This window comes from Eleginops maclovinus, chromosome 21, assembly GCF_036324505.1.
Source record: "Eleginops maclovinus isolate JMC-PN-2008 ecotype Puerto Natales chromosome 21, JC_Emac_rtc_rv5, whole genome shotgun sequence".
Taxonomy (NCBI): Eukaryota; Metazoa; Chordata; class Actinopteri; order Perciformes; family Eleginopidae; genus Eleginops; species Eleginops maclovinus.
The window spans coordinates 11,345,359-11,371,491 of record NC_086369.1 but is presented as its reverse complement, the minus strand read 5'-3'; the positions used below and the strand labels follow the sequence as shown (position 1 = coordinate 11,371,491).

The 26,133-nt window shown below is 40.3% G+C and overlaps 3 protein-coding genes, 1 long non-coding RNA gene and 4 other non-coding genes across 9 annotated transcripts in view; 3 read left to right on the top strand and 5 right to left on the bottom strand.

Annotated features, from left to right (window-relative positions):
• On the bottom strand, window positions 1-4,205 carry LOC134884168 (cAMP-responsive element modulator-like). The gene is made up of 3 exons (XM_063912864.1): window positions 4,099-4,205; window positions 2,376-2,517; window positions 1-1,081 (listed from the first exon to the last, which is right to left on the bottom strand). The coding sequence occupies exons 1-3, from the start codon at window positions 4,130-4,132 to the stop codon at window positions 937-939; spliced, it is 321 nt and encodes a 106-aa protein (XP_063768934.1). The 5' UTR covers window positions 4,133-4,205; the 3' UTR covers window positions 1-936.
• An 801-nt stretch (window positions 4,206-5,006) lies between these two features.
• Window positions 5,007-6,608, bottom strand: LOC134883873 (uncharacterized). The gene is made up of 4 exons (XR_010168344.1): window positions 6,498-6,608; window positions 5,627-5,772; window positions 5,255-5,422; window positions 5,007-5,138 (listed from the first exon to the last, which is right to left on the bottom strand). It is a non-coding gene; the product is annotated as an uncharacterized LOC134883873 (long non-coding RNA).
• A 625-nt stretch (window positions 6,609-7,233) lies between these two features.
• Window positions 7,234-17,333, top strand: cul2 (cullin 2). 2 transcript variants are annotated; one of them, XM_063873969.1, is made up of 21 exons: window positions 7,234-7,373; window positions 8,506-8,645; window positions 8,981-9,083; window positions 9,201-9,295; window positions 11,236-11,341; window positions 11,466-11,548; window positions 11,801-11,897; window positions 12,065-12,175; window positions 13,305-13,467; window positions 13,583-13,707; window positions 14,094-14,201; window positions 14,581-14,640; window positions 14,739-14,867; window positions 14,998-15,084; window positions 15,171-15,323; window positions 15,419-15,496; window positions 15,592-15,658; window positions 15,813-16,015; window positions 16,102-16,203; window positions 16,297-16,413; window positions 16,531-17,333. In XM_063873969.1, exons 2-21 carry the CDS (start codon window positions 8,527-8,529, stop codon window positions 16,660-16,662), a joined length of 2,238 nt encoding a protein of 745 aa, XP_063730039.1. In that variant the 5' UTR covers window positions 7,234-7,373; window positions 8,506-8,526; the 3' UTR covers window positions 16,663-17,333. The 2 variants fall into 2 exon arrangements, with proteins under 2 accessions (XP_063730039.1, XP_063730040.1); XM_063873970.1 differs by lacking the exon at window positions 7,234-7,373 and adding an exon at window positions 7,719-7,923.
• Window positions 17,334-18,433: 1,100 nt separating this feature from the next.
• trnaw-cca (transfer RNA tryptophan (anticodon CCA)) lies at window positions 18,434-18,505 on the top strand. Its single transcript has one exon. It is a non-coding gene; the product is annotated as a tRNA-Trp (tRNA).
• A 312-nt stretch (window positions 18,506-18,817) lies between these two features.
• Window positions 18,818-18,889, bottom strand: trnaw-cca (transfer RNA tryptophan (anticodon CCA)). Its single transcript has one exon. It is a non-coding gene; the product is annotated as a tRNA-Trp (tRNA).
• Window positions 18,890-19,488: 599 nt separating this feature from the next.
• Window positions 19,489-19,560, bottom strand: trnaw-cca (transfer RNA tryptophan (anticodon CCA)). Its single transcript has one exon. It is a non-coding gene; the product is annotated as a tRNA-Trp (tRNA).
• A 3,790-nt stretch (window positions 19,561-23,350) lies between these two features.
• trnaw-cca (transfer RNA tryptophan (anticodon CCA)) lies at window positions 23,351-23,422 on the bottom strand. The gene has a single exon. It is a non-coding gene; the product is annotated as a tRNA-Trp (tRNA).
• A 1,290-nt stretch (window positions 23,423-24,712) lies between these two features.
• Window positions 24,713-26,133, top strand: part of LOC134884130 (partitioning defective 3 homolog) — a 278,180-nt gene continuing 276,759 nt past the window's right edge. The window contains 1 exon segment of the mRNA XM_063912802.1: window positions 24,713-25,040. Within this exon segment, the coding sequence (XP_063768872.1) occupies window positions 24,921-25,040 (120 nt within the window). The 5' untranslated portion in view covers window positions 24,713-24,920.

Genomic DNA, 26,133 nt, shown 5'->3' with positions numbered 1-26,133 from the left:
AACAGAGCAAGAACTTTATTAAAGCAAATACAATAAACATGTCTGTAAGACGTTTGTGATCAAAACATTTAAACGATGGTGACAAATAACCTTCAAATCAGCCATGTATACTTAGATTAAGCAAAAAACATTTAAGTTAAAACAGATAATTCACACAGCTCCACCTTGATGTATTTCTAAACCAAACTTTCATTTAAAGATTTCATTTTTTTGGTACAACGATGCACCAGTATTTGAAACTATAACAACTAAAGGGGTAAATGTGCACAAATAAATAATAACGCAACATGTAAGAAGCAGAAACATAAAGATGCACAACAGATCCTGGTGTAGGTTTCTAAAAAAGAATATGCGGTACAGTAGATGTCAAATCCTGGATTTCTAATAAGACACAAATTGCGACGTGAAGCCCTGATGACCCGATTTCCTTTGAGTATTTTTGGCAGCATTTCCTGAACAAACTGCCACAGCAACGCACAACAGACCATCACAAAGACTAGCGATTAATATAGTATTTTAATAGAGCAAATGGGTAAAAAACGTCATCATTGAGGAATGTCAAATGCAGTGCTGTTCTTCAGGCACTGCAGCTCTGCCCTCTGCTCCTTAGTCTTCTCCTCTAGAAAGTCAATGCGTTTCAGCAGTATGTCCATATAGTCCTTCTTTCTTCCCCTGTATCTTTTGGCAGCATCCCTGTTCAAATGGACATAAGCTCCTCATAATACTCACTTGTGAAAAAAAACCCTGAAGGTTCTTATTTTTGCTGGTGGTGGCACATTGAATTATTCAGAGCCAGAAAACATTGACATCATCGTGTAAACACATTGTACAGCAAAGACAAGGAGCATTTTGTTTGAGTGTGCATGTGTGTCTGTATAAGAAAAAACCACAGTCCTGAAGACACCACAAAGTAGCAGACAAACACGATCAGAAGAATCACTCGACTTTGTGTCGGTAAATATCTTTCAAGGATCTTAGCTCCTCGATCAGAGTCTTGTTTTGATTTTCGAGCACAGCCACGCGATTTTCAAGGCATTTGACATATTCCTTCTTCTTGCGCCGACACTCCCGGGCGGCTTCCCTGGAAGCAAACAACATCAGCAAACGTAAAAAAGAAGCCATGACATCTTGGCTACCCTCCAAGATACAACAGATAAGTCATTCTAGCCAGGAATCAGTTTACACCAAGGATAAAACATTCCAAATGCTAGAAAAAGGTTTCTTCAAGAGGGAACAGAAAGTTTATAGTACGAGAACCAATTGAAAGAGGAGAATGTCACAAACAAAAAGCATTCAAGACGTTTTACTGATGATGGATGTGGGATGACGGGGAGCGTGCAAACAAGAAAGGTGTGAGTCATTGCCAATGGTGACACAAGTCTGTTTACGCAAACACACAGAAAGCTCCAGGTTCTACAGACAGCGAGCCAAACGCATGTTAAAACACAAGGCCACTTGCAACTGACCCACTTACAAAGTCGGTTATCCAACTTTCTACTTACTTTTGTTTTCTCCAAACATGCGTAACCGTGCAGATAATGGGGAGTCAGACAACCTAAGAGTTAGCAGCTAAACACCCAGGATGGAGGACAATCATGTGGTGGAATGATGACAGGCTTGTAGATGGTATTATTAGATGCAGTCACTGTCATACGTTGTCATTTTGTATTTGCTAGGTGTTTGTGTATTAGGCCCAGCAGAAAGAGTGATGTGTCCAATGGGGTTTAAGTAAGGCCAATATCAATTTTCACATTTGGGAGTATTTTTGAAATACATTTTGCAATACAAAAATCCAACTTGTTGTCAGTGCTGTCGGTTGGAAAAAGTGGCGTTTTGGAGGTGCTGGCACAGTTGGTGCGTTCCCCCTGTTTCGGTATCTTTGCTCAACTAAGTTTATCAGCTGTTGGCCGTAGCTATGTAGTGTACAGAAATGGGAGGGGCATACTGTACATTTTTCTTCCATCTCAACGCAGTAAGGTTCAGTCCTCTCTACTCATGTTGACCTGCCATTTATCTCCATCCATCATGAATGTCCAAACAAGCAGCCACTAACCCCTGATTCACTTTCTGCATTTGGTTTGCTTTATATTATGGATTGGTAGATTTGGTTAACACCAGAGTAGGATTACTGCGTTAACAACTGCCCAATCAAATCGCTCGAGGGTCAAACCTTACTATAATTTGATTAAAACATAAAAATGTTGCTTCCTTGCCTCTTCAATTGCCTGAATGTATCTATTGCTACTGCAGTTTCATCTTAATCATGAGTGACGATAGACAACCAGTCATTTATATAATACAGCTCATTTTTATCGATACTATCTTTATCGATCAGTCAAATGTGGAGGATGATGAGTGTGAATGGTCCACTCTACCTGTTCTTCATCAAGCGGTGCTCTCTCTTTTGTAAGGGGTCCGTCGACTTCATGAAACCTTGAGTGCTGGTCTCGGCTCCCCCCTGTGGGAGGCTGGAGCTGGTGTTCTGCAGCTGGCATGCTGTCAAGTCACCTGAGGTGCCTGTGGAGACAGGAAAAACAACATGTCGGTCAACAGGATTGAGTTGCACCCGTTATTTGTATATCCATTTCATGGCTTGTGAGGAAATATCCTTCCCAAGTAACTGTTAGTTCCAAAAAGTGATTTATTCAACTTGGTGCAACCCAAAGAAACCTGAGAATGTCTTATGGAACGTGTAAATTGGTTGCTTAATAAAACAATAATTCCTAATCGTGCAATTCAATATGTAACCAGGAGTTAATTATAGGATTACAAGTCGTTACAGAACCGCAAGTCTGATCAATCACCATATATGATTATGGATTAATCGGTTGGAGTTATTCCTAAAGAAAAAAGTTGTAAATTCTCTAATTTCAGCTTCTTCAATTTTCTTTACTCCTCTATGACAGTAAACTCATTATATTCAAACATTTGAGGACTTCATCCTGGGCTTTTTAACACACGGATGGACTTCTTTCACAATTTTCTGACATTTTATAGATCTAAAATTTGATCAATCAATCAATCAATCAAGAAAACAAACAACAGATGAATCAATACAACTAATGTACCAATGTAACTACAAATTGTCAGTAACAACCCCATAATAAATTAAGGGAAACACTTGTTCTTTATGTTAAGTTTAAATGTACAAATATTCAGTTAGATATATCTGACTGTCTAATATTTTCAGTTAAGCCACATTTAAAACACATCCTCCAACAAATCAATAATGTCCACATGCATTTTGTCTTCCCAAACTAGAACCTCTTCAGCATTTCAAAAGTTGTATTTATCACATGCTCATTTAAAGTGTGTTGTTAAATGTCATGTCTGTTTAATATGTAATAAATGGATATAATTAAGAGACAGAATTCCACATTTCTTATCAAAAGGGAGTTTGTCGCTGAAAAAGAAATACAAATTGAGAACCATTCCAATCTTCTTCTGTTCATTGTACGCTCAGTGCCAGTAGAATGCAATGCCCCCCTTATCGCGTAAACCGCAGATAATTAATTCTTTGAAATGTTGGAATCACATAAGGCACTGCATATAATCACAGCTTGGCTGGTGACTGACGTCAATGTACATCTCAATCGCTGCTTTGCATTTACATATCGCTGCAGGGGGCCTGTGCCAGGAAAAGCAGTGACGTCAGCCAGTGCTGCTATGTGCGCTGAGTGGGCAGAGCATTTCACAAAGAGAGGGAGAGTAATGGGGAGAGAGCATGACTGTGGAGACAAGCAAGCCCTATGAAAATATTACTTATCTGGGAAAGCTTGTTGTCGCTGACTGGGTGAAATGAGACATTCTTTTTCTACTTTCATAGACGAGCCTACTTATAGTGTTATGTAAAAAAGATTGAACTTTCTAATAGTGGTTTGATGAACAAACCCTAAAATATGTAAACAAATGAGTAATGCCCCAATTGCAAGATCACAATAACCATAATCTTGACTATTTTGTTCAATTCCAAAACTGACAAATTACCTGTGAATTCTGCCTGCTGACATTACGAACCACTTGAGTATCTTGACTAAAAAGCTGTGTAAGGTAAGCCCTATGATTTAGATTGGCCAGTAAAAGAGTAAGCAAACATACCTGCTTCTGTCTCATCCCCAGTTACAGCCATCATGTATCCTCTTGCAGAGAAACTGCCTCCTTGTGAGCGTTCCCTCTGACTGAAATGTTACCACAGCCAACTGCGGGGCTATGTGTGCAATTTACAATTAGAGGCATTGACATCACCATGACATCACTGGCCTCCTGATGTCAACAGTACAGTTTGCTCACTCCCCGACACAGAGCTATGAGTCAGGCACTCTGCTGTTTGTCTTTGGCAGGAATTTTCTTCAGTCAGACTAAAGCAAAACCCTGAGGACTGCAGCTTGTTGAACATGTATAGTCATACTTTTATATCTCTAACCTTTTTTCACTGTAAGAACTAATAGCGTGCGTAAGAAATAACATGTCTTTTTTTTGCTGTTATCAGAATAGAATATCTAGAAAAATGTTGATGCATAAAGGGTTTTACTATGAAGCCAGGTTGCACATAAACCTACGCTAATATGTTAATGATATGTAGTCACATAATCACTCAGATGATTCATTTCATACATAATACTAAAGGGGCTGGCTCCCTCTGCAGGCGATACAGAGGGAAATAGAGGACCTGAGATATTTTAAGGAAATATGACAACATCCTATGTTTTGGAATAATGTTTTGGGGGGAGTTTTCAAAGATAACCATTTTAGGAGAATGTGAAACAGTGATTGAAGACCTTTCAAGAAACTTAACTTAAGTATAAGCTGCAACACCAAACTTAAATACTAGAGAAAGTTCCACTTGTTCATTCCTTTTTTCAAATGGACTTAGTAAAAGTGAAAGTGCTCAGTGCTTGTTTGTTTTTTGTTCTGTAGTAACCATTTCCTTTGACATTATAAAATAAATAATGTTTTGCTAACCATCATCTTTTTTGAGAAGCAGCAGTCTGGAAATCTTGAGTTACCTGAAAATGTGTATTCAAACTCCTCTTTACTTTTTTCCGGCGGGCCATTCTTGCTGTTTCTCTTGGCCGCAGAAGGCAGGCTCTCCATCCCAGGAGGCTGACATGTGACTGAAACTCCTTGAGAAAATCCAACTGGTTAGACACAAAAATAAGGTTATGAATGGTTGTGATAATGGCAACAATAATTCTCCTCGCTTAAAATGTATATTATACAAACACAAGAATAAACACTGGTTAACAGGAATTACCTTGTAATGAGGATAAATGGTAATTGCTTGTACAATTCTGTGCCTCCGCGTAGTATCGGTAGGTGCTGGATTGAGGGTGTGGTATTTGTGTGCTGGTCATGGCAACAGACGGCCAGTCCTGTGTGGTCTTATGATAGAAATTGATGGGAGCTCCTTGGAAATACTCATCTGGGAGGGTGAAAATTGTAAAAAAGATAAGTAAATAATCATAGATTAGAAACTGTAACTCTGTGATTATATCAAGTTTCTTAATGACAATGTAATGTTTCTTTATGTCATCATTTTATATGTTTTTGTAGCAGTATAGTGCTTAGCAATATGGTACATTTAGCTAAATACATAACATAAAAACCTGTTTGCAGTTTTGCTTACAGAACTGGTTGTAGCTGGTCTTCTGGTAAACAGGTGTAGGATGATGAGGTATGGTTGCACCTGGCTGATATGTCTCTTGGTTTTTCACTTGGTTCATTCTGACAGGTAATGACTGGGGCTGCTGATCAGGGAGTGCACTGTGATGCCTTGGGGATTAGAGAAGGTCAGAGACAGGGTTTTCATGTGTACAGTGAGACAAATCAATAAATGTTGCTTCTGGGCTGTCAATATCAGCTTTGCCACATCTTAATCATCTGTGTTAATCCTTATATTTTCTTACTATTCAAATAAAAGCTTGATTGTTTTTACACATAATGTGGTGAATCGCTGTTACATTTAAGATCAGTACTTTTTTCTGTTATTATATATTTATTTAAAGGACCAGAGGGAGATTAAGTTTGCAAGCAGCCATTGGTGATGCCATACCATGGAATTTCTCAGTAAGAAAATATAGCATCATGTATTAGGTACATTCAATAATTCATGGACCTGTTAACATTGAATCAGTGTTTTCCTGTTTGAGGAAAGTTATGATTATACACTGGCTTTGGAAGGCTCTCCCTGCTGGTTCAGATAAGTAACTAGCTCATAATGTTCTATTTCTTGTTTATTAGAAAGGTTGATAACATTAAGAGCTCACGTTGAAACCTTTGTTAATTGATCTAAATGATGCTAATAAATAATGAATACAAAATCCCATGTATGGATGAAATTGGACAATCTAAAACAGATATTTCAGCTTCTATTTGATTTAGCCAGCTGCTGTTTTAATTCTAAATAATAATGGCTAACATTAGCTGACTAGCAGATCTAACTCGCGTTTAAAAGCCAGTTGATTAAAAAGTTCCCTTTCTTTATTGGCATAGCTTACATTATATGACGGTGAACCTGTTGGGTTTAACCTGATGAGCTTGAACCACGATCACAACAAAACGAAGTGTTATGTATAAAAGACAGAAATATTGCTGTACAAAGTTAAGTGTAGTAAAACTTAGCATTATTTGAAATGTTAGCTAAGGGACGTTAGGCATGTTGTCGGACGTTTCTGATTGGTTGGTTTCCCTTCCATTATTACTATGATACTGATACCGTGCATTCACTGAGATTGTTTCAACTCATATGTTTACAAATGGCATTCAACACTCAACAGACGATTAGTTGCAAATGAAAACCAATGTTGTTTCTGATATTTATCCTCCAAGTGTCATGTTGAGTCAATTTATACGGGGGAGTTATGTAAAATATAATATCAAAGTGTGCATAGAGAACTTCCACAGCTGCTTGGAAAACAGCTGTAACTTGGTTCATGGGATATATGCCTAGTGTATAACTTACGCTGAGGCAAAAACACTTAACCCTTTCTAACAACAACAGAGATACACTACATAAGAACCTAAAGAATGCCTGTGGTTATATTTGTAATACTCAATTCCTAAGAGGTTTCCGTAGTTTTAGGCGATACCATGACGATAGGTGTTCTTATGGCTTTGGTTCCTTTGTATTTTATGTTATTCTTATCAGTGTGTAAAGATATATAATTGATTCTTTAAAATACCAAAAATCTCAAAGACACATTACCATGGTAAAAAGCAAAAAAAGCGTAACGATCAATAACGCTTGTTCATAATACACCCCTTTCGAATACAATGGTATAATCTCAGAGGTAGGGAAGACCTGTAAGTGAGACAAATCAAGCCTGTGACAGCGGAGAAACTTGAGTTTTATAACAAATAAATACTAAACAGAGGTACGTATTATCCAGAAGTCAACGCTTGACCTCTGTCACATGTTTCGTTTCACAACAGCAACATGTTTTCCTGAGCTGTCAGTACAAATATGGGGTAATTGCAGAGAAGATGAGCATTTGCTAGCGATAGCTGAGCTAGCTATCGCCAGCCGACTAACAGCTAGCTACTAGCCGATGCATCAAAACTGCTGGGACTAGAGCAGGAAGAAGTAGCATGCAAGCTAGAAACTAGCTAGCCCTTTAGCTAGCTATCCTATTTTGGGATTGGCATTCCGCTAGCTAGTAACCTTTACTTGGCTGCCTTTATCATGGCTGCAAGATGGCTGTTTATTTAGTTACATTGTTGCTATGTTTTGATAGATGGATATCGGCATGTGAATTGAATAGCAAGAGAAACTATGATGATGTTGCAATGTCTTCACTGACGTGAAATCAACTGGTATGAATGACGAGAAACAACACAGGGCCTAGTTTCCCCTACTTGCAGGATATCTTTGATTTTCTGGCACATGCAGTAGTATATATATTGTACATGCAGTAGTCTCGTCTGGTAAGTTTCAGAGCAGCTTAAATGCTGTGGTTGCGTTCACTATTGATAAACGTTAGTATTACTTCCATGAACTTGAACACAATGTTTATCTCATCTGTTGCTAGCACAGAAGTAGCTGTTTTGTAGCAGACTATCATGAGACTCATTTCTGTTGACATACATGTTCAATTTAACCTATATTCTATTATTTGTGTTATTTAATTACTCTTGATTAAATGCATTTTTTTACATTTTCACAACCTGTAATGTTATCTTTAGAAGTGACAATTCATTATGAAATGTTAAAACATTTAGTGTATCGAGCTTAATACATTGAATAGAAAAGTGTTGCAACATTAGGTTCTTTCTGTCACGTTGAGAAGGTTACGTTTGTTTTGCTTTCAGTTGCTGCCTGGTTTATAACGAAAATCAAATGTATTTGCAAAAGATAACATTAATATAATATAGGCTAATTAACTGCAGGATCCAAAAGATAACATTAGACTATTATTGTAAAACTGGGACAGTCAAGAAATGTATGTGTTTAGTTATTTCATTTATTTACTGACTTCTTTCTTCTTGTTTTTCTTTTTTGTCTATCAGGGGTCAAAGAGAAGCTGTACAATGTCCTTAAAGCCGCGGGTGGTGGATTTTGATGAGACATGGAACAAGCTACTGACAACAATCAAGGCAGTGGTGATGCTCGACTATGTGGAGAGAGCCACGTGGAATGATCGATTCTCGTATCCTATGCCAACTTGCTCGATATTTATAGTAGTAAAACACTACAAAAAAAAGTTTTAGAATAGTGTTTATGGACATAATGTCAAACCTTAAACAGAAAATGTGGTTAAATTAGTTTTTAATTAGCCATTTCTTTTTTTTATAAAAGCTGTAAAGTTGATACTGTATGCTGTCAGTGTTAAACAAGCTCTTTTTTCAGACAGAGTCCAACCAACTATTAATGTAGCTGTAACTAAGAAAAAAAACTATCTGGTACATCTTTGTTAACTGTAATTTGCATCTATTCATAATGGAACCATGATAATGGAGTTATTATCCTTCATTTGGGGACCAGTGACATCTATGCCTTGTGCGTTGCATACCCAGAGCCTTTGGGTGAGAGATTATACACAGAGACCAAGGTGTTTCTTGAGAATCATGTTCGGCAGTTGTACAAGGTAAGCACTCTCAAGAGCTTTTTCACACTTGGCAAAGATAACCCCTCTGCAAGCATTTTATTTCTTTATGGCGCATCTTTATATAACACATGTACAATTTGTGTGTGTACATTTTAGAAAGTCCTGGATTCAGAGGAGAAGGTTTTAGTGATGTACCACAGATACTGGGACGAGTACAGCAAAGGAGCGGACTACATGGACTGCTTGTACAGGTAACATTGCTTCCTTTTTTTGTGTCAATGTCCTTCAATACAAAGATTACTCATTTAATCATTTAATAGCATAACATTTTCGTACACTTTAAATATTACCTGAAGTCCGAAGTGCCATTGTGCATTTGGTGTGTCCTTATCCATTCTAAATCAATACTCCCTTGGAGAGCTTTCAGATCTATTTTTATGAACTTCCCACCAGACCCACTGTGCATGCATATGCCTTTGTAATTTATTTTGTCCCTCTGAGTGAGAGAGAGGCGCTTGGCTTTAGTGGTGACATAATAGTGTTCAGTTCTTAATATAGAAGAGGGTCGCCTATTATCTTCACCTGAAGTCTGGGAAACATACAAGCCTGCTTTCAAACACAAATCATCCTGTAGTCAAGGTTAGATTAAGGTGTCGACTGAATCAAAACAAAACACCTTAAATGATCATTCTGCTTTTAGGTTTAATGGTTAGTGTTACTCGACACTAGCTGCTGTATTAGCAGTCGTTTAACACTTGACGCTGGTGTGTTATGCTTGACTGTTGGAGAAAAATCAAGCTACGGGTGATTGCTGTGCTGCTGACAGGCACAGCTATGAAAACTTCACATCATTTAAGGTGGACTGAATCAGACACAATGGAGCAGCGTGATGAGAGCTATCAAAAACAGTTTCAGCGTGTTTGGTAGCCTTCTCGCTGCTAACCTAATCTTTGCGTCCTTTAAAAAATGTTGCAACAATGTGTAGACAAGCAAATCCGGTGTATGTATTTCAGCATCACAGCATATGTGAGTAGTGACAACAGTATGAAATGAATCTTCCTCATTTTCAAACTACAATGTGCAGACGGAAACCTAACTTTTACCCCCTTGACACACAATACTTCATGATGAGCCATTGTTAGTGTCATCAGAATATCTTTATTCGTCCCACAGAGGCGACATTTTCATTATTACAGCAGAAAGAGCCAAAGACAGCTAAAGGTTATTATATAACATTAGCAACACCTGGCCTTCTCCTACTGTAAGTCAAAGTGTATGGCCAACAATTACGTTTATGTAAGTCTGCTATTTTGTGCTGATATTATCAGAGCTTTTTGCCAGAAAGGGCTGCAGAGGGTTAATGAAAGTAATAAGACACAACCATAAATGTGTGGGCTGTAAAACCCAAAAAAGGGGTTAAATGCTCTGTAGCACTGCGGACTTGGTTGATCTTTGATCCTTTCATATTAGACAATCGTAATATCCTTCATGATTCATGGAGGACTCAAAAGTGATACTTCTCGGGAAAGAATCTAACTAGCTTTAAGCAGTTTTGTTTCACTAACACGCTGTTTTTTTTAATCATATGTGTAACCAATGTTCTGGCTAGTTATTGTTACCAATGTTGGGTTTAAAAACAAGAAATCAACGCAGCTGTTAGAAAGTTTATCTATGACTTATAGGGAAACTTTTCTGTGTCACTGAAACCATAAAGTTGGCTTAAAGGAGTGCTACTTCCATAAACTGCGGTTGATTGATTTATTGCTGGTTACACAAAATGAAACTCATGTTCTGAAGAGAACATTGATCCTAAAAGAAGCAGCCATTATAACGCTCTGAAAGGCTTGAAGGCATTGAATGTATTAAACGAAAATGTATCTATCTAATTGATATTTGATGCATGATTCTTTTTTTTTTTTTTGACATTGCAAATCTCAAATTATAAATATTGTTTAACATTTGAATAATTTAACAAATGTCTCATTAATTTCAAGTAGATGTGGATAATGGAAAAAAGCCCTTAAATCTGGTCTTGTTGCCGAGTTAAGAAGACTTCCATTAGGAGTTTATGAGTCACTGCATGAGTGTACTAAACTGGCAACAAGTATTCCCGGTCAGCAGCAGTTAGATTGAAATGGTTCTCATACATCTGATATTTTAACATGTTGACCTCCTCCCCGACTCTGTTCAGGTACCTCAACACTCAGTTCATCAAGAAGAACAAACTAACAGAAGCAGACCTGCAGTACGGCTACGGGGGAGTGGACATGAACGAGCCGCTCATGGAGATTGGAGAGGTACTGACTATACTGGTAGAAAGAAAAAACTCCCTCCACTTGATTGAGAGATCAGTGAGATTCAACTTCTATGAGTCTATCTGTAACTTTTTTTAATTGCTGTCCTTTTCATTTGTCGTTGCAGTTGGCGCTAGATATGTGGAGGAAGCTCATGATCGAGCCTCTTGAGGCTGTCCTGATCCGGATGTTGCTGAATGAAATCAAAAAGTATGTTTTCCACACAAACTGAGCCACAACATTACTCTTTGTCGTCTAAGCGGAATGTTTCGGGCTTTCAGCAATATTGGGGAAAACAGGGATAGCCTATCAAGTCATGGTACAGATTTCCAGTCTTTCTCACTCTTTACTTCTGGACATGTAGCTGTCTTTAACCTAACACCTAACAGGTTTTCCAACACTTTCAGCGGTCATAAAAACCAAACACAGGATTTAGCGCTAATGTTATTCTCGTCCTGACAGTGATCGTTGTGGTGAGAACCCCAACCAGAAGGTAATCCACGGGGTCATCAACTCCTTTGTTCATGTTGAACAGTACAAGAAGAAGTTTCCACTTAAGGTGAGACAACAAATTGTGTTTTTACTTCAAAGCAAAAACAGTTTTTTGCACTGCTTCTGCTTTAGTGTGAGTTGTTATGTACTGTAGACTTTCATGTAAGACTCTGTTGGTATACATGAACAGTAAATCCTATGCCGGCCACATTCTCTTCTCTTCTGTGTTCGCAGTTTTATCAGGAAATCTTCGAAGGGCCATTTCTGTCAAAAACGGGAGAGTATTACAAACAAGAAGCCTCCAATCTGCTGCAAGAATCCAACTGCTCACAGTATATGGAGAAGGTAGGATTGATGGAAAGATAATGCAAGTATGTGGATGCTGGGTGGAGGGGCAAGGAATGTGTTGGGTTGTCACTTTGGTTATTGTGGCCGTGGGCTGTTGGGACATGTGTGTGTGTCGGGGTAATTCAAATCACCTGCACCTTGTAATCCTACGTATTCTTGGTTACACAGAGGGGGGAAGTAGGGATCCTTTAATCAGTTTTAACACTAACAGAATGCAATAGCGCACAGTTTTCACGTACGTCTTTTTTTGCTTTCTTTAATAAGCTGATTGAGCAACTACAGAGTGTGACGTTCTTTTGTAGTCCCTACAACACTGGGTATCTTCAAGCTGCCACCTGAGCCTCTGAGCTGCTATATCACAGCTAAACCCTTATCACAAAGCTGTGTGTGTTCTGAATAAACTCCCAAATGTAGCCTGTTTTGAGGATGACTAACCCTGCATCTTGTGTACACCAGCATCCATCACAACCGTTTATACTCAACCCAGGCCTGTGTGTGTGTGTGTGTGTGTGTGTGTGTGTGTGTGTGTGTGTGTGTGTGTGTGTGTGTGTGTGTGTGTGTGTGTGTGTGTGTGTGTGTGTGTGTGTGTGTGTGTGTGTGTGTGTGTGTGTGTGTGTGTGTGTGTGTGTGTGTGTGTGTGTGTGTGTGTGTGTGTGTGTGTGTGTGTGTGTTTGAACTGTCAGGTCATGTCCGTTTGGTGACATAAGAGTTTTAATCTGAGTATTATCTCTACCATTAACTCGCTCAGGCTGAGATCACCACCCCTGGGCAAATTCAGCTGTCATGACCTCTCCATCTCTCTCTCCTCTCTCCTCTCTAACACTTGTTCATTTATTACCACATAATCAGATTTCTCTGATAGATTTATCCCTAAAGGCTGTAAACAGGATAACATTAAAGCTTATCCAGGCATTAGGGCAGTATGTGAGCAGCACTGCATTACAGTACAGTGCGGTCTAGAAAAGTTCACAGCTTGTTTTTAAATGTCATTTCATTCAAGAGTTGTCTGATGTTATCATAATAATACGATATTTAGCCAAATTTCAAGATACATTAAAAGTTATTTGTTGGATTTGAGAAACTGAAGCCATTGTCTTTCTCCTTTCCATCTGTTTCTTTTCTCAAGGTTTTAGGCCGGTTGAAAGACGAAGAAATGAGATGTCGGAAGTACCTGCACCCCAGCTCCTATGCCAAAGTCATCCATGAATGCCAGCAGAGGATGGTGGCCGATCACCTGCAGTTCCTGCACGGGGAGTGCCAGAGCATCATTCGCCAGGAGAAGAGAGAAGGTCGGTGTGTCCTCCGGGATTAATCTATTTTGCATTAGGCAAATTACGCACAATCTCACACATTTTACACGTTGATTTACAGCAATGGAATTAACTTTGTGTGTGTTTTTTGCAGACATGGCAAACATGTACACCCTGTTGCGGGCTGTAGCCAGCGGGCTGCCCCACATGATTCAGGAGCTGCAGGTCCATATCCACAACGAGGGCATCCGAGGCACCAGTAACCTCTCTCAGGAAAACGTTAGTACTACATGCACGTACAGGATAGTGGGTTTTCAAGCTGCTGTTGTTTTTGGGAATTGCCTTTGGAAGGGCTTTAAACAGTGTTTCCTGGTAGATGTGTTGGCTGGAAATAACTTGAAGTAAGCTTGAATTGATGTTCTTATGATAAAATATTGCAAGTGTTGTTGATAGTATTGTTCGTTTTTTGATAATGCATAATAAATCCCTGTCATTTAGAGCATGGAGACCTGGGAAAAAAAGGTCCTAGGATGTTAAAATAGACCGAGATGGATTATTTTGTCTGCTCTGGAAAGTTCTGTAATTTTGTATGTCCACTTCAGCTGCACTTATGATACTAATTTGTATTCCTCTTTTTGTTTCTCTCTCTTTTCTGGCTTCTCTAGATGCCAACCCTGTTTGTGGAGTCAGTGCTGGAGGTCCACAGTAAATTCGTTCAGCTCATAAACACAGTTCTAAATGGAGATCAGCACTTCATGAGCGCACTCGATAAGGTAATAAACCTCCCAGAATAGCTTCCACCTTATTAAACATATTTATTACAGTTGCTAGATATCAGAACAGAGTTTTTTGGCAGGTGCTTTTTCTCCTGGAGTACTCTTTGTAACTGCAAAACACCAAGTATATTTATATTCTATAAGTCAAATTGGGTACATTTGTTAAAGGGAACATCATATAAATGAAGTCAATTTCAAGCAAAACATTCCTCGGTGTATGCCAGAGAAAGTTCTCCTCCTGGCAGTGCCTACATTTACCAGAATGCATTGCGTATCTGAAGCCCAGGGTCCCCGCAGTCCTCTCGCACAGCTAAAAAAGCCACACCCCAGTCCCAACTATTGTGTTGAATGTGTTTGTTGGATTTCTCTTCCTCAGGCTTTGACGTCTGTGGTGAACTTCAGGGAGCCCAAGTCCATCTGTAAAGCGCCTGAACTGGTGAGTGCACGCACGCATACACACATGCACAGGCAAACACACTGTATGATACACACCGCCTTGACCAGGTCATGTCCCCTCCCGGTGTCTCTGTGCAGCTGGCGAAATACTGCGACAATCTCCTGAAGAAGTCTGCGAAGGGGATGACGGAGAACGAAGTGGAGGACAAGCTGACGAGCTTCATCACAGTGTTCAAGTACATAGACGACAAGGACATCTTTCAAAAGGTGAACACAATTCCTCTTATGCTGGAATATAAAAGAAAACACCTCGTGACAATCAGATGTGGTAACCTTGAGTAGGATGTCTTTCTCCAAAAAGAGCGCTCAGGTTTACGCTTTTCTTTCGTTTCCACAGTTTTACGCCAGAATGCTAGCAAAGCGGTTAATACACGGTTTATCATTGTCGATGGACTCTGAAGAAGCCATGATCAACAAACTAAAGGTAAGTGCAAAACAATACAATATGAACTTCTTATATGTCTGATTATCCTCTGCTCACACACCCCCTTGTCCTCTTTATTCCTACAGCAAGCCTGTGGCTACGAGTTCACGAGCAAACTGCACAGAATGTACACCGACATGAGCGTGAGCGCCGACCTCAACAACAAGTTCAACAATTTCATCAAGACACAGGAGACGGTGGTGGACCTGGGCATCAGCTTCCAGATCTATGTATTACAGGTGAGGAGGACTCAGAAGAACGTCAAGGACAGTGTTAGAAATGTAATTCAGACTTAAACATGTGTAATGTTGTGATGAATGATCTCTGAATTCAGGCTGGAGCATGGCCCCTCACACACGTCCCCTCCTCCACATTCGCCATCCCTCAAGAACTAGAGAAGAGTGTGCAGATGGTGAGTTTGAATTGCGGATTTATTGACAGTTATTTGTTCAAATTGAATAAAGGAGGAGATTAAATAATACATTCTGTCTTTATCTTCTTTTACAGTTTGAGTTGTTCTATAATCAGCACTTCAGTGGGAGGAAGCTGACCTGGCTCCACTATCTCTGCACAGGTAACACACACATACACAACTTAAAGCTACATTTTGGTAGATTTGAATATAGAAATGCATCTTTATAAGCCAATAGCTCAGAGGGACTGCCACTGAAGATCTCTAAACGTGGTTGTCGTGATCGTTTGTTCCACCGTTCATCTGCTCGTCTCAGGTGAGGTGAAGATGAACTATCTGTCCAAGCCCTACGTGGCCATGGTGACCACCTACCAGATGGCTGTGCTGCTGGCCTTCAACAACAGCCTGACGGTGACCTACAAGGAGCTGCAGGACGGCACCCAGATGAACGAGAAGGAGCTACAGAAGACCATCAGGTCCCTGCTGGACGTCAAGATGCTCAACCACGACTCACAAAAGGTCTGAGTGCAATTTGATGCATTGATTGGGAGGCTTTTTTGTACCAAATGTCTTGTGAAGTCAAATGATTTCCTCTCTGCTTACAGGAGGACATTGAAACCGAGTCCACGTTTTCATTAAATATGAGTTTCACCAGTAAAAGGACTAAGTTCAAGATCACAACATCAATGCAGAAAGACACACCACAGGTCAGACAAATGGTTACCCTTCATTCAAAAATATGCTTTGCTGTTATCCTGTCTGTCTTGATCATTCTAAAACCATATCTGTCTGATCTTTAGGAGATGGAGCAGACGAGGAGCGCTGTAGATGAGGACCGCAAAATGTATTTACAAGCTGCTATAGTGAGAATCATGAAAGCGCGAAAGGTGCTCCGACACAACGCCCTCATCCAGGAGGTGAGTCCAAGTTCTCTTCATTCAGAACTTTTTAGTCATTTCTGTTTGAAATATTTGTTACGATTCAATATCTGTTTTAATCTGTTAAATCACCTTTTCCTGAATGTCTCTGTGCAGGTCATCAATCAGTCCAAAGCCAGGTTCAACCCAAGTATCAGCATGATCAAGAAGTGCATCGAGGTGCTCATCGACAAGCAGTACATCGAGCGAAGCCAGACTTCGGCAGACGAGTACAGCTACGTGGCGTAGGCAGAAGAGTGCAGCAAGGGAGCGCTTCCACACAAACACTCGCCTGTGTGACTGACCGGCAGATGCAGGTTTAAAACGCAAAATAAATAACAAAACAGACTCATTCATCCATTTAGGTTTTGGACTGTAGCTGTCTGCTGTGATTATGTGCGGTGACTAAAAGCAGGACTGGTGCCTCCATCTTTGAACACGAGAAAGGTCATCGAGTCACATCGGACAGCCAGCTAACACCACCACCTACAAGACCCTCACCCCAACCCCGCCCACCTTCTGATTTTAAGCTGTTTACAACATCACCAGTGCCACGCACCTGTGCGTCAAACGACAAAAAGAAAATGCCTATCGCTGTTTGGGAGGAAAGAGCTGATAAACATACTAGACGACCGAAAATAAAGGAAAAAAAGAAACCCGGGGAAAGAGTTGTGACATCAATGAGACTTTGTTGGCTACACATTTTTAAAAAACATGCTTTCTTTTCTCACGTTTGCAGTTGTGTGTTTATTTTTATTTTTTCTTTGTTAAATGTACCGAAGTTAGGAAAAAATATTGTAATAAAACTGGTATACTGACTATTGTATCTACTTTCAAATGTAAAGAAAAAATGAGGTGACAAACATGATCCTGCTGCTTGTCAAATAAATGAATAAAAACACTGAAAGGTTTTATGTAAACATTTGTCAAGTGTATCCATATGTCAGTCATTTCTGGTGGTGTTTGTCGAAGTGTACTGTGATGCTGGCATTTTTGCAGTGCCAGGCTTTTCCTGTGAAGCTGCTGCAGGGAGTGATGTTTCATTTGTTTAATCAAATGTATGAAAATAATTGACTTTACTGCAGTGCTGACGAGGGAGGGAGATGAGAAGTCACTGTGGCGCCGGTCTGTTCGTTGAAAACTGAGAATGAGAACAAAGGAGCGCATTGAAACTCCAAACAACAATGGAGATGTTATGCATTTGTTCAAGAACACCAAGCACTGGAATGCAAGTCATTTCATATATAACACAGCACAGCAGTTTGCTCAAGAATAACCAGCAATAAAATCAGTTTACAAGGAACTGCCAAACTGCAACCGAACGCAACACGGTTGTTTGGGTCCCAGACAAAGAGGCCTTTTAACTGCAGCCACGTTGACTGGTCGTTTCAGGGAAAGCACAGTCGTCACTGAAAAACACATTCTTTGGTTGAATTCAAATTCGAATGTTAAGCGATCGAGTGTTTGACAGTGAGCAAGCATGAATAATCCCAGAAAGCAGTGAAGCATTCTCCCCAAAACAACCCGGTGACATTTTTCCCCAGCATTCTTCTCTCCAATGACATTAAACAGTGAGTCAAATCTTCGTAAGAACACTCAAGTGAATGGTACAGTACTGTTATTTGAAGATGCTCAGATAACTAGCCTCCAACGTATTCGTGTAACTGACCGCTAATTAAAAGTGCGTCACGAGTACGTCAGCACACGGGAGTCGGCCAGCGGTTGAGCTGACAGCTGTCCATGGTGCTGACGCAGCCTAAAGGCAGCGAGTAGTTGTTTTTTTTCCTTCCTATCAGGAAAGAATATAACAGTAAGTCATAACATATAGCATTGTTTTGTTATCCACATATCCACAAGGTAGCTTTATGAATGGCTTACACGTGTTGCATATTTGCTGTATTAAACGTGTGAGTATTTTATCAATTAAAGTATGGAAATGTTATCTTGTGGAAAAAATGGCTCTTTATTTATGTTTCTCTACGATTTATATGTTTTTAATATGACACAATCGGGCGTGCAGGACCTCGTGGCGCAACGGTAGCGCGTCTGACTCCAGATCAGAAGGTTGCGTGTTCAAATCACGTCGGGGTCAATTCTTTTCATCCGCAGTATCCTGAACACTACATTCATCCTGGTTGTACACAAGGACAGTGCAACGAGCACTCTTCACATAATAATATACAAGCATACAGCAAAAAATCTCCCTATTCAAGTGTATGATGTAAATAGTCAGAGGGTATTTAATTTAACTTTAAAGCCTCTTTATATTTTGAATTAGGATGTATACAACATTAAGTGTTGACATTAACAATGCATATGATCTGTCAGATCTTTTGCTGTACCGAATCTGAACATGCCAGACAATTTCATAGCCATACTCTTTTTGGATAAAGGTTAATTCCTCTGACCCTGACGTGATTTGAACACGCAGCCTTCTGATCTGGAGTCAGACGCGCTACCGTTGCGCCACAAGGTCATACAAAAAACATGAATTTGGGCTCGTGGGAAACTCACAGTTGGTAGTTTAGAGCGATGTGCAATCTACTTTAGATGTTGAACATTTATTTACAAGCTGCTATACTGACAATCATGAAGGCCCAACACCACTGCTCATCCGGGAGGCAGGAGGAAGTTTTCACCACTGAAAACTTTTTGTAGATTTGTTGATGTTAAAAGGGAAACAGAAAACTAACATAGTATTAGGTTACATACAGCATGAAGTGAAGGAGTTACTATATGTTTTTTTCCCAATGCATCCAATAAAGCACATAAGCTGTCAGATCTTAGCTGAGAGGGACAAGTGTCATTGTCACATCTCATGATCTAGAGGTCCCAACACAACTGCTCATCCGGGAGGTAGGAGGACGTTTTCACCACTGAAAACTTCTTGTAGATTTGTTGATGTTAAAAGGGAAACAGAAAACTAACATAGTATTGGGTTACATACAGCATGAAGTGAAGGAGTTACTATATGTTTTTTTCCCAATGCATCCAATAAAGCACATAAGCTGTCAGATCTTAGCTGAGAGGGACAAGTGTCATTGTCACATCTCATGATCTAAAGGTTATATCCATTGACCCTGACGTGATTTGAACACGCAGCCTTCTGATCTGGAGTCAGACGCGCTACCGTTGCGCCACAAGGTCATACTAAGCTTCCTTTTTGGTATCCTGGGAAAGTCACAGTTGTTACTTGAGAGCTCTGCACAACCCACTCTTTGGCTCTGTGACATGAGTGATGAGATCAAAAACAAAAGGCAACAATCAGCATTCAGATACGGCAGGATGTATCCACTACAAGGCCCCAGGTTTTATATTTTCCTGTTTGTGCCCGATTATGTCCACTAAAAATCAACCTTAACACTGATTTTGCCAGGGTAGGAACCAGCCAATCACTAACGACTTCACATCATCATTTTGAAACTTGAAGCAAAACTTGAAATATGTGGTTTCCTCATTGGACATCTGTAACACATCTGCAAAAAGTGATGATACAAAGTGATGTATAAACCCTCAACTGTGAGTCAAAGATTGCAGTTGGGATTATTTATATGAATAGGTTGAGATCAAATATGCAAATCTAGAAGTTTTCATGATGACTGCATTTGTTGGGCTATATGGGTGATCAAAAAAGTTGCAATACTGAAAGTGTATGCAAAACAGCAGCTGGCAGAGTTTGCAAATCCATGAAATCAGAGAGCTAACACCATTCTGTGTGTTCACGGTGTACACTAGGCCCAATCCCCATAAACACTGCAATTACTGGCTTTAAACTTAATCCAAACAAAGAAGATTCCTGGAACGAAGACAAGGTGTAATACTTTAAGGAGACAGCAGAGGGAGCACAAATACTGTACGGTTTCACTACTTCACAATAAAAGACCCTGATGCTTATTTTGAGGGTTAGCGGCTTAAAGTCTTACTCCATTTTTCTGCAGTACATTGAAGGGTTATATTGCCTTGAGCTATAAGCCATGTATTATAATATGAAGGTGTTGTGCTGAGGTGTGTAATCAGGGAGACTTCGGGAGAAAGCACATGCCTTAGCTTGCATCAGACTGCGATGATGGCAGAAATGTGATTTAAGTAATGTTAGACCGTTTTTACTGTGAGTTAAATCACACATCTGTAGTGTTTTATCTGTAGGGGCCAAGGATCGATTACTGCACGGGCCTACCGGGCCCAGGCCCAGGGGCCCAAGGGCCAAGGGGGCCCTGAAGCCCAAGCTTCCACGCTACCATTTCAATATTGTCTCTACAACATAATACAATTAAAGGGGCCCTGAAGCCATAACATTGGTTACATTACATACAATATGTAATATATCTCAATAGGGCCCCTCAATCAAATGCCACAGGTTGTGTAATTAATTCATCCCTCATGCGTTAAAGCCTTCCCCCAAATTAAATAGCATGGCATATGATAGGTCATATAGTGCTCCTGAACCACAGCTTATCAATGTTATTCATCCATAATATCGGAAAAGGGCCCTTAAATCAGTTAGAATGGGGTAAGATATACCATAAAGCAGGGGTTCCCAACCTTTTGCAAGCTGGCCCCCCCTTTCGAAGGTTAGAATATTGTCAAGCCTTGATGACGATGCATGAGTTCAAGCAGAGTGATGTGATCTGTGTGATGTAGGGGTTTGGGCCCCTTGCATTGAGCCTGCTTATTTTTTAACTTATGTGCTTATGTGTGTTCTTTGACTTGTTGTAAATCCTCAAGATACACGTGAATAAAATTTGACTGTGCTTTTAGCGCAACCTTTAACACCGCTGATTTGCGCGTGAGGGTTAGCGTGGTGCTTCTTTTGGGCCCAATGACTCTTAATCCGTCCCTGACTGGGGCTAACATCAACTAATAACTGCATCTTCATGTGCAGACTCACATGGAGCTGTCTGCAGAGGAGGTGTGCAAGAATCAAACAATGACTGATGCAATAATGGTGAGGACGTAGCAAACAAAACACTGGCTTTAGCCTTCTCAGAAGCATCAAATCATGATGTGACAGACATGGTTGTTTTGCAAAGGGGAAAAACAACTCTAAAACATGCCTAAAATAGTTAAACGTTTGGAAACATACAATGGATACAGTGGGGTTGAGTAATTTGTGTTAATCTGTACATTTCTTTTGTAATGTTAATTTATCACAGTATCTTGCTTTAGAAATCGACCTGCCTTCAATGTATTTAACGATAAAACCTACCCTAAAACAATATGACTAGTGAACAGTAATTCTGATTTCAGGCTGTGATAATGACTGAGATGATACCTCTATTATAAGCCGAAGTCCTGTAACTACAACTACTGTTTTTCTTATTTGTACTTGATGTTCGGTCTTGTACCTGCCCTTGAAATGCAGGTTATTGCATCACATGCAGGTAATGGGGAGGAGACATGATACACAATAACATGTGTGTCCTTGTAAAGAATAGCTTCCCCTCTCTTATAGCCAGGTCCACACATTCACACATTTGACGTTTTATCAATTCAAGGTGGAAGGTGGAATTAGAAGGACTTGATAGAGGTAGAGGAAGGATGTAATAAATTACACGTCTATGAATGAGTGTATCACTGTCTACATTGTGATAGGTGAATTATTTGGTGGTGAGGTACAACTCTGATGATGGAGTGATGTGTCAGGGATGACCTCAGGCACTCTCAGGATCATGTTGGAGCACGTCCGCTGTGGAAGTAACACCTCAGTCAGCTGACATACAACACACACACACACACACACACACACACACACACACACACACACACACACACACACACACACACACACACACACACACACACACACACACACACACGCATTGTTTACTGTGTGTGTTGATGCTTTCCTCTTTAAATGTGGAGAAGAGGAAGTGAGGCTTTGTTAAGTTACCACACAATTTCTCAGCTTTAGACCTCAATACTAATATAATATTTGTCACTGTTTAGGCATCAAATTAAAGTTCCACAAAAGAATTGTTTACGGAATGGATAAATAGTTCTGTTTATTGTAAAACCTTTAGAAAACGTTCTCCACCTAGCATTACAAAGTCATTTCATTGGGCCAATAACAAGGCTCACACTGCCGCTAAGACATTTGAGATCAAGGAAGTCACTTTCCTCGTTTCATTTCTGTCATTCCTTAAACTGGTAAATGGGCTCACATCTTTGCCATGACATACTGCACTTATTTTCATGCTGCTTATAATTTCCTGACAACTGCAGAGAAAATCACAGGCTCATCTTCTACCTCTCTTTCATCCAGTACTATAAATTACATATTTTAACATCAAAACAACAGTTTGGCGGCAAGGCAGATTCTTTTACAGTAAGCTATGCCATGTCGTGATGGGACACAGGGCCCAGCATTCACAGCGGGTCCTGGGCCCCAGTGAAGCTCTTAATTTCCACCACTGTCTCCTCCTCCCTGCATTCCTGATGTGCAGTAGACAAACTACAATCCAGGCCCGGGACTCATTTAACCATAGCGGTCCCATATAAATAACTGAAGTGTTCAGTTAAGGAAAGTGGAATGTTGTCGTTATTGTCCTATATAAGAAACTCTCAAATATATCACATTCATTCAGCAACTGTTATTTACCATTTATGTGAGTCAAACTAAAACACACTGTGGGTTTGGTGTTGGCTTTAAACAAAATGGCAGCTAGTAATGTCAATATAGAATGGGAGCTAGATGTTACACCAGGAAGGCAAAGGTGAATACATATCCCTTTAGGTCATCAACCTGTCCTTTGTTGCTCTTTTTGGGGAGTGTTTTGCTTTTTTTTGTCAGTAGAGGGAGTGTTATATGTATGGCTTAGGAAAGGATGCAGTGGAGTCACTCATACAGTATATCAGGTTGAAATAGTTCCTCTTTTGAGAGTTAACCACTGACATCCAACTTCACTATACGGCAATACATCAATATGCACCTATGGCTTGACCCTGACGTGATTTGAACACGCAACCTTCTGATCTGGAGTCAGACGCGCTACCGTTGCGCCACAGAGTCAGGACATCTGGCTTTGTGGCAATTTGCATTGCATTTCTGTATCCAACAGTGACTCCTGATTTAATAGTGAAAGAAAAGCAATATCAAGGCTCTGTAAAACACTTCTTTGGGTTATATGTGTATACTTGAGAGCGAAAAGAAGTGAGGGTATTAATGCAGACAGGTTTTGAGCAGTGGTAATATAGTTTTGAAAAGAGGTTGTCCCTTTTGCACTGGTGTTTATGTTCACTCAATTGGACTACATGAGAAGATAAAGAGTAAGAGCTGCAGGGAGTGAGTGAAGCACAGAAAGGTTGCAGCTTTTATCAGTAAATTGGGTCATCTTGTAGATCAAGCCTAAGGCTAATCTCTCCTTTTGCACTGCAGTTCAATAATTTAATCATAACATTAATATATGCTTTGCTATCCGGGGCATAAGTGCAGGTCTCAGCAGCTTCATCTGAGAATACGACTCCTATAACTTTTTCTGCTGTAGAGTTCAACTCAATTGGTCTATCTCGTTCATTCAAATGCAAGTTGCAATAGATCTGCAGTAATTACTCTGAGGTGGAGCCCAAAAGGTATTTGCCTAACCATAAACTCACATATCTGCCTCTGATAAGATAGTGTTTGACTCTACAGGAATCCCAAAGGTTTTTTTTCTTCTTTTTTTCAAATAAGCGCTAGATAAGCATCAGGACAGAATCTGTCTTTATGGTATTGTGTGCTTCGAAAGTACACCAACTGAGAAGTGCATGCAACTTGCCCTGGGGCCCCAGACCCTTAAAGACCCCAAATTCAGCAATCCAAATGAACATACACTACAAAAAATAAAAGCCTTATGGGTTTTTTGGCACAAAATGGGTTAGGAAAATGTGTGAGGGGACCCTTGTGCAGGTTAATCCAGCCCTAGCCCCATTATGTTTAAGGACCCCATGAAGTTGCATGCTCTGGCTCTCGAATCTTAATTAAAGCCACCAATACAACTGGAAATCAAAAAGTGGTTTAAGGTATATTACTGCAGTCAAAGTGGCTATCAATCACGAAATCAACAACAAAATGTTCCTCATTTCTCTGTTGTATACGATTTCTATATTGCACCACGGCTATACACTGGAATAATACATTGCAAATCCAAGTGTTACGCAACCTTCTTTGATCAGAAAGCAAGTAATTGGACTTTCGATGGGTTTGCCTTCAGCTCCAACCTGAATTGTGTTGGCTGCTGCTGGAAACATTCTTAGAGCCTGCTCTGACATGTGGGCGCGCTAGCAGTGTCAGTGCAGTGGTGCGCTCTGGCTGGATAGTTGGGAACTTTCTGCAAGTGAGTCAACACCACACACAGGGAGGACGCCACCCAGCCCCGCTGCTGGATCTACTGCTGGGCTTCTCCTCCGAAGACACAAAGACAACTTCATTTTGACTTCTTCTCGACAACTGGATCTAGTTTTTGCGCACCGGGGATGTTTATCATCGTTTTTACGCGGCTCTTTCCTCATTGGAATTAACGCAGCGGAAAATGAAAGTGACGGTGTGTTTCGGGAGGACCCGGGTGGTCGTTCCGTGTGGAGATGGGAATTTAAAAGTCGAAAGCCTTATCGAACAAGCGGCTATGAGGTATAAGAAGGCGATCGCAAAGGTAAGCTCATTCGCACACAGCCCTGACCCGGTGTGCTGTTGTAGCACGCTGTATCTAAACCGGAGCCTCAACATGGCGCTTTCCACGGGCTAAGGAAGAGGGAGAAGGTGGGCAGAAGAGAGCCAGCGGCTGTCCCCTTGTATCGGAGCCAGTGGGGACCCCCTGGGGGGCCCTTGTGGAAACCAAGTGGGAAGCTTCTCATTGTTATCACAAAGGAGATGCCAAATCGTGATTACTTTATTCGTGGTAGTTCACTGTTTCCTCCACAAGGATAAAAAAAGTTATGAAGCTAAAGAGCTCTCCTTCTGGTCTCTTGTCTGTTTGGCTGTCCATCAAGACGTTCAGGAACCACTGGAAATGTTCACTTTAGTTGTGTTGGCAGGGAAGTGAGTTCATACAGTGAAGCAATTAGTATGGAATGGAAACAAAAATAACCAGCGGTTTGTGTGGCGGTGTGCCAAAGAAATAGCCTACTGCTATTTAGAATGGCACAATAAAAGCTTGTGTGCAACCAGATAAAAAAAATACTAATATAACTATTAAACCGTAGTTAACTGACTACTACGAACATTATCCCAGGACTTTATACTCTACATTCACATGTTTAATCTCTTTGTGCATTTTATTCTCTGTATCAACACACAGTTCATCACTTCTATGTGAAACATGGTAATGCAGTACCCACCATGTGTATTGATAGTGTAACATGGCTATGCACTCGTTACTCTTTGCAATTACATGGTGACAAAAAGTCCAGAAGTTCATCCAAGTTTCATCTCCTAAATGACGTGTGAAACCCCTGTGCCACATTTAAATCAGTCCAGCTAGGACCCTGATTGCTTTCCCCCTTTGTGGGTTTATAGTGGCTGCGCTTTAAAGCCCATTAAATGGCTGATGAATGAATTAAAGCTGGGTTCCAACGCTAGTGAATTTTCCTCTTTGCCAGTCAGTGGTATAACCATTGGATGTTCATGCTGTAGCGTATGTTAGATGAACCCACACTGTTTTTAAGTTGTTTTTACTGGGTTTTAACTTTGTAAAACCTTGAATAATCTATGAATTAGAGAGAAGTTGCTTGTCTAACGAACAATCT